Below are 8,383 nucleotides of genomic sequence, written 5' to 3' on the forward strand. Positions count from 1 at the left end.
ACCAGGAGCAGTGGCTACATTGTGCAGACACCAAGTCGCAGCAATAAATAAATGGGAAAACTACACATAGCTGAGGACCCAGTTCCACAAAAACAAAACAAAACAAAACAAAAAACCCAGTTTGGAGAAAGAATGCCTGAATGTGTGCCCTGGGAGGTGGTGCAGTGGAGAAAGCACTGGACTCTTCAGCGTGAGGGTCTGGGTGTGATTCCCGCTATTACACGTGCTAGCGTGATGTGATGGTTTTCTCTCTCAGTAATAAATACAGAGTTTTTTAAACTGATGGAGTTCACACATCTAGCTTGGCTTCTCAGTCTTTGTTAAGTCTATACCCCTTGATCAGTTCTGGTTTTCTTACCTTTTTCTCTCCAGCACAACTACTTGAAAGCCATTACAGGTCTCCAGCAAGTGAATAAAAAATAGTGAGCGATCACCGGTACCCTGAAGCACTCCCAGAAGTCCTGGCTGCCGTAATGGAGCTGCTAAGCCACCGCCCAGGCTTCAGTGACTTGGCTTCAGAGATGGGGCCCAGCCCAGAGAACACACGGTGGCTGCCTGCTGGGAGAAGCAACCTTTCAAGCAGATTTCTGTTCATCTTCACAGAACGTTTTGGTTGTAGTTCACTGATGCATGGAGACACGATAAATTAACTCTCTAGTTGGAACTTTTTGTGCTTTTCTAAGAACTTTATTTCCTGTCTGAGTGGCTGCACTGAACTGAATCTCCACTCAGCCAGGCTCATCCAGGTAGGGGGTGGCCGTTTCCTTTTTTTTTTTTTTAATATTTATTTATTCCCTCTTGTTGTCCTTGTTGTTTTATTGTTGTAGTTATTGATGCCATTGTTGGGTAGGACAGAGAGAAATGGAGAGAGGAGGGGAAGACAGAGGGGGAGAGAAAGACACCTGCAGACCTGCTTCACCAGATGTCCAATTTTTACATCTTTATCTTTTCCCCCTTTTTTTGCCTTCTGGTTTATCACAGGAGCTCAGTGCCTCCACCAACCTACTCTTTCCAGGAGAATAAGAGGGCAGGGGGATAACATAATGGTTATGCAGAGAAGCTATCATGCCTGAAGCTTCAAAGTCCCAGATTCAATCATCTCTGCCCCACCATAAACCAAAGTTGAACAGGGAGGGAGTCGGGCGGTAGCGCAGTGGGTAAGCACAGGTGGTGCAAAGCACAAGGACTGATGTAAGGATCCCGGTTTGAGCCCCAGGCTTCTCACCTGCAGGGGAGTCGCTTCACAGGCTTCTTGGCAGGTCTGGAGGTGTCTGTCTTTCTCTCCCCCTCTCTGTCTTCTCCTCTCTCCATTTCTCTCTATCCTATCTAACAACAGCAACACCAATTACAACAGTAAAAACAAGGGCAACAAAAAGGGAATAGATAAATAAATATTAAAAAAGAAGGAAGGGGGTGGGGGAGACAGCATAATGATTATGCAAACAGACTCTCATGCCTGAGGCTCCAAAGTCCCAGGTTCAATCCCCAACACCACCGTAAGCCAGAGCTGAGCAGTGCTCTGGTCTTTCTCTCTGTACCTCCCTCTCTCATTAAAATAAAATAAATAAAATATTTAAAAAAAGAAAAGAAAACTGTCTTAAAAAGTTAAAAAGAAGGAAGGGAAAAGGAGACTTGGAGGTAGAGAGATTGAGAAAAGACACCTGAGTACTCATCTCTCACGAGACTGTCTCCTAGCAGGTGGTAGCCAGGTGCCACCATTGGTCTATTTTATCTTTTTAAAATGTTTACTTATATGAGAGGGAGAGCGGAGAGGGCAGAGGAAGAGTGGAGCACTGCTCAGCTCTGGCTTTCAGTGGTCCTGGAGATTGAACCTGGGACCTCTGGGGCTCTGGACATGCAAATCTTGTGCTCAGGACATCCAGCTGTGTGCCCTGGCTCCAGACTGATTCATGAGAGTCCTGAAATAGCTTTCGGAGATTCCTGCTTTTCCAAGCCTTCCAGAACCACTTGGAATCCCCAAGTGACGCCATGAAGACTGTCGTTAAAGTTTTACACACACACACACACACACACCCCTACTGGTGGGTTCTTATGTTTCCTTTGAGTGTGCCAGTCACACTGCGTAAAACCGCCCCACGAATGGCGGCTTCGGGCAAGTAGTTCCATTCCTTCCCCTGTTGACTGTGTTGCTTTTTCCAAGCTTTGTTTAGGGTCCCAGCCCTTTGGGACCTTCTCAGGAAATAGTACGTGACAGTCAGGAGGTGCATGATGTTGCCGGGACCACAGGAAACAGCCGCTTACAGCACTGCCACCCCTTCCCCCGTTCCCTGTCAGTGGCTCGGACAGCTTGGCTCTTGTCTTGCAACCTGCTGACTGGTGCGCACTGAGCCTGTCCTAGCACTCGCTCAGATTTGCTTCTAGTTCATCCTTCAGACTGACATAGTAGCGTGGTGCTCAGAGACCACCCCCTCCCATGCACACAAACTCATGGCTCACAGGGACAGGTGCTTCCAATATGTAGCTCTAGGGGGCATCACATGCAGTGAATTTGTTGTTGCAGAAAAGATCAATAGTTCTGTGGTCTGGGAGGTGGCTCAGTGGATCAAGCATTGGGCTCTGAAGCATGAGGTCCTGAGTTCAATTCCTGGCAGCACATGACATATACTAGAGTGACGTCTGTTTATTTCTCTCTTCTATCTTTCTCATTAAATGAAATATATATATCAGGCCTTCCTGCTGAACTAATCTGACTGTCAAATCACCCTGGAGGGTCTCCTAGTCTCATCGATGTGGCACATAAGGTAGCCTGATGCTATTTCTGCTCTCTAGATGCCGGCTAGACTATAACAGTCTTTGAAAGTCAAGGTTAAGTTTTCAGGAAAGTACAGAAGCTAGAGAACTCAATGGCAGCACGTGGACTATTGTGGCTGCTAGGGAGAGATGGGCGTGTGAGCGAGCTGCTGCTTTGAACATGGATGTCCATGTCCGTGAGAGGCTTGACCTGTGCTGCACAGGAAGCCGAAAGCAGAAAGCTGGCCTCCTGAAGGCTTCATCCTAAATAAAGAGTTGACCTGGGAAACACTTCTCCATTGGTATAGAGACACAGCAAGAGATCTCCCCAGGAGTAAGGGAGAACAGGTCCTGTGGAGGTTTGCCACTCTGCACAGCGTCAGGGTTCAGACTTACACTGTGCAGTCCAGAACCCACCAGGCAGAAACATCATCATTTAAAAAAAAGGCGGCGAGTTGGGCAGTAGTGCAGCTGGTTAAGCGCATGTGGCACAAAGCGTAAGGATCGGCGTAAGGATCCTGGTTGGAGCCCCTGGCTCCCCGCCTGCAGGGGAGTCGCTTCACAAGCGGTGAAGCAGATCTGCAGGTGTCTGTGTTTCTCTCCCCCTCTGTCTTCCCCTCCTCTCTCCATTTCTCTCTGTCCTATCCAACAACGAATGGCATCAATAACAACAACAATAATAACTACAACAATAAAACAACAAGGACAACAAAAGTGAATAAACAAATATTTTTTAAAAGGCTAAATCATCTAACAGAATGAAAATTTTGTTTGTTTGTTTTGTTTTTGTTTTCTTTTCTTTTTTATTTAAGAAAGGATTAATTAACAAAACCATAGGGTAGGAGGGGTACAATTCCACACAATTCCCACCACCCAATCTCCATATCCCACCCCCTCCCCTGATAGCTTTCCCATTCTCTATCCCTCTGGGAGCATGGACCCAGGGTCATTGTGGGTTGCAGAAGGTAGAAGGTCTGGCTTCTGTAATTGCTTCCCCGCTGAACATGGGCGTTGACTGGTCGGTCCATACTTCCAGTCTGCCTCTCTCTTTCCCTAGTAGGGTGTGTCTCTGGGGAAGCGGAGCTCCAGGACACATTGGTGGGGTCTTCAGTCTAGGGAAGCCTGGCCGGCATCCTGATGACATCTGGAACCTGGTGACTGAAAAGAGAGTTAACATACAAAGCCAAACAAATTGTTGAGCAATCATGGACCCAAAGGTTGGAATAGTGGAGAGGAAGTGTTAGGGGGGTACTCACTGCAAACTCTAGTGCACTTCTGCTTTCAGGTATATATTTTGCAGTAGTTTACGGATACATGTGAACATATGCTCTCTCTCACAGAAACTGGTGTATATCTACGTTTTGGGACTCTGTTAGAAAGTGAACCACCTGAGATGGAATTAGAGTATACTATGAAAGGAAAGGTCTCACCCGAGTAATGAAGCTGAAGGGTTGTCATTCCACACGTGAAGTCTCTGGACACAGTCTGAGGTGAAGCATGTTGAGGTGGCAATCATTGTGTTGGTTAGGTTGTGATTGGCAGATGCTATATTATTTGATATGGATTGGGAGAGGCATACGGGAAAGTGGGCCCTATCCAGAATGAAAAATTTTTTAAAACTTTTAATTATCCTCTATCACACACACACACACACACACACACACACACACACACACACACACACACTCCTCTCTCTCTCACACACACACTCCTCTCTCTCTCTCTCTCTTTCACACATACACACACACAGAGGCTCCCTTCCACTCCTCAGCTTTTGGATATGAAAAATCAGCCTCTAGGATGGTATTATCTCTCTCCAGCTAATCCTGACATGACTTCTTTTTTGTGACATGACTTTTTAAGGCCAATCCAACAGTTGGCTAGTAAGAGAAGTAACTACTCAGCATATATCTAGTGCCACCCTGAGCAGTTTATTGTAGGTCTGGTTTGTCATGGGTCAGAGTAGTAACCGTCTCACCAGCCACACATGAAGTTTCAAGTCCCTGTAGGGTGGCAGTGTTATAAATGGACGTCTAGACTCCCCAGGGAAAGGTGACCAGCATCTCAACGGGCTCTGAAAACTCAAGAATAATGGTCAATGGGACAATCCCAGACAAGTATACAGCCACTTAGCTCTCTATAGCCTCGTGCTTAACAAAGGCACTGCGGTTCCTTTTCTCCCTCTTATTTTTCTGAGACTCCTCCGCCATGGGTGATAGCTCAGACAGGAGAAAGCTCAAAAAAGCTTATAAGCCATATGCTCTACTGTTTTGTTGTAATGGGAATAACCCTTCAACTTAAAATGGACAATGGGAATGATTTTACCAGCAAACAATTTACAGTTTAAAGACTTTTGTTCCCTCTGGAACATTATTCATACCACAGGCATTCCCGATAACCCACAGGGACAAGGCATTGTCAAGAGGGCCCATTAAACCCATAAGGCTCAATTAAATAAAGAAAAAGGGGGGATATAACCCCCCAATATCCAGCTGGCAAAAGCCTTAACTACATTAAAATCTCTTTAATATTTACAAAAATTCGAACCAACCTGCTATTATTCTTCATTGGCAAACACCATCCACCCTCCCAGCTATTAAGGTCAAATGGAAAGACCCACTCCATAAAATTTGGAAAGGGCCTGACCCCCTATTGACCATGGGGAGGGGTTTTGCATGCGTGTTTCCACAGGATTACTCAAAACCTGTCTGGCTTTCTGCCCGCCATGTCTGGCAATACCCACATGATGGCGCTGCTATCCCTGAGGAACAAGAAACACTGCAAGAGGACTGGCTGCAGGACGCACCCCAGGACCCATAATATGACATGGCGGGATCTGAAAAATCTGGTTCACAGAGCCCTCTCCCTCACCCCTTCTCGGAATATCTTATGCTATGACTGGCCAGTTGTGTTTTGTGAATGAGTGAGTTGAATGACCAAAATTTTTTGTATGAACCATTTTGCTTAGAGTACTCTTGACTTTATATAAAAATGCTGGATGCAGCCATGGTTTCTGGAGACGTCCAGAAACAGTCCAGAAAAATTGTTTTTTCCTCTTGATTTTTTTTTTAAGTCTTGGTATAAATGTGAAACATTTAGTCTTTTTTTTAAAATTTTTTTGAAACGTTTAGTCTTAAACTATGTGAGTAAAGATGGTTCAACTAAGACAGTACAGATCTAAATTTGTGTTTGAAATTATATGTCTTTGTAACAAAAGTTTTTCTCCTCCTGTGTATTATAAACTACATATTTATGTGTGTGTTTCAAGTTTGGCAAACAACGGTTAAAAGTGTAATTTTGAAGCTACATTCTTACCAGGCAAGGTAAAATTAATTTGCTAAAGTAACTGAGTATTGAAGGTAAAACTCTAAATATTCAACGTGACAATTCATCATCTCCCAAGTTAAAATACAAATTCTCTATACAGGACATTTTTGGAGGACCCCCCAAAATGCCCTGTAAACTAATCTTGTGGAAATTAATCCACAAAAAATCTGGCATCAATCTGACATTGTAAATGTTAAAAAAAAAAAAAGATACTTTTGTCACTAACATGTGTTAACTCTCTAAGTAACCTGAGTTTGTTTAAAGTCCAAAGTAAAAAATAGCTAAAAATCAATATATTTTAACTAAATTTGGTCTGAAGATCCTGCTGTACAGAGACTGCTACACGAGGTCACATAAGATGACCTTTAAACAAAATTATAAAGATACTTAAACCAATTATAATCATCGAGTTATCAACTGTAGTAAACTTCTAACTTGTTAAAAGTTTTTTTTCTTCACAAGTAATTGATTACAACTATGTTAAAGCCTTCACATGAAGAAGCATCTGCTCATATGGTAAGATATTAAACTATATAAGAAGTTCCCCTATATACAACTTATGTAAATTAACAACATTCACATATTTTTCTACACTTAACTGGTGTATCTCATTTTGCCATTTGTTGGATAGTATGCCAGCTCCCCCTGGCTTCTGCTTAACCATATGCCTATATAGGGATAGATTTAATCTCATTCAAAGCTTTGGTCTATTTACATAAATCACTTTTACATTTACATAAAGCACTCCCTCCAGGGCATTGGTGGTTCAGTGGTAGGATTCTCGCCTGCTCTGCCCCCTCCTTGTCACACTCTGATTTTCACCAGTCACTTTTCTCTCCACCCTCTCTATATCACATCCTGTTTCCACCCTACTTGGAGAGTATAAAAACAGCTGCTCTCCTGATTAAAGACACTTGGAAATTGCTTTCCGGCTCCGAGAGTTCCAGAGTGTATCTCCTGCGAAGTTGGTGCAGCCCGAGTTCCTGATCCCTCTCCCACGCAGCAGCCTAGATTGGCTCCAGTTGAGTTCTCTCCAACCCAGAGAGCACTAGCTCGGGAAGAAGTACCCTCAGGCTATCCCGGCAGCCATTATATGCCTGCCTTTGTTAGCTAACAATTCAAAGACTTTTTTCCTTTATAACATCACCCATGCCACAGATATCCCTTACAACCCTTAAAGACAAACGGTTGTTGAGAAGGCCCACCAAACACCTAGGCCCAACTAAGTAAAGAAAAAAAGGGGATACGTCCCCCCAATATTCAGTTAGCTAATGCACCAACTACATTTAACCTCTTTTAATATCTATAAAAATTCGAACCAGATGCCCTGCTAACCTCGGGAAGCAGATTTGTTTGTGTTTCTTTCACAGGAACCCCCGGAAAATCATCTGGACCCCTGCACACTCTGACATCGCCCACTAGATGGCACGATTACAGCACACCCCCTGAAACCCATGATGTGACCTGACATGATCTGAAGAACCTGATTCACAGACTCCAAGGACAGAACTTTCTTACTGCCTTTCTCTCGCCCATCACTGTCTGCCCTTCCTGCTTCTGCTTCGCCTGTCACATTTTGGCAGTTACAGCTCACTCTCTACAGAGAAGCAAAGTTCCAGTGGCTGTCCTTTCCCACTGAGATAGTCGTGCAGCGTTTCATCCCGTGGCATTTCTTCCCCTGGTCATCGCATTGGACTGACACTTCTATTGGACTTACTGGTACACCTCTTAGACACTTTACACAACTTTACAGCAGCTTCCCTTTACGCTGCTGGGTTTCTCAAAGTCTGACCCGCAGCAGTCCATGGACTTTGCAGCCAGATGTCTTGGGACTACAGTGCCAAATAGCCCCTTTACATGGCAGGCTACACCCCCTCGCCTGATAGGCCCTGCCCCTAGAGGCAGGATACTTCCACTTACCTGCAGACCCTGCCCCCAGAGCCAGGAAATAAATCCCTTTGAGGCAGGAAATGCCCCCAGAGGCAAGAAACGCCCCCAGAGGCAGGAAACACTCCATTCGCCTACTAGGCCCTGCCCCAGAGGCAGGAAATGCCCCTTCACCAACCAGGCCTCCCCTTGACGTCACACTGGCTCTTGCTGCTCTCCTACTTGTCCCCCCCTGCCTTGTGCCAGTTCTTTTGAAAACGCCTACACGATATCATTCCGGTTTCTTCCAAACATGTTTCTGTTCACCCCTACACTGCTATTCCTCTGACAGAAATAGAGTCTTTTACAGACCTTGACCCATTTATATATGGCCATTTAGAAAGAAGGAGATGTCAGGAAATTGTGAGGATGTGGCGGA

General features: G+C 44.8%; 1 protein-coding gene across 7 annotated transcripts in view; it reads left to right on the top strand.

The window, feature by feature from the left end:
• The window catches only part of KIF9 (kinesin family member 9), a 63,410-nt gene extending 62,746 nt beyond the window's left edge, over positions 1-664 (top strand). For all 7 annotated transcript variants that reach the window (XM_060204798.1, XM_016192898.2, XM_060204795.1 and 4 more), the window contains one exon: positions 373-664. In XM_060204798.1, coding sequence (XP_060060781.1) covers positions 373-423 — 51 coding nt within the window. In that variant the 3' untranslated portion in view covers positions 424-664. The remainder of the gene's footprint in view (positions 1-372) is intronic.
• Positions 665-8,383: the final 7,719 nt, after the last annotated feature.

The sequence above is a fragment of the Erinaceus europaeus genome, chromosome 12 (assembly GCF_950295315.1).
Source record: "Erinaceus europaeus chromosome 12, mEriEur2.1, whole genome shotgun sequence".
In the NCBI taxonomy this organism is placed as follows: domain Eukaryota; kingdom Metazoa; phylum Chordata; class Mammalia; order Eulipotyphla; family Erinaceidae; genus Erinaceus; species Erinaceus europaeus.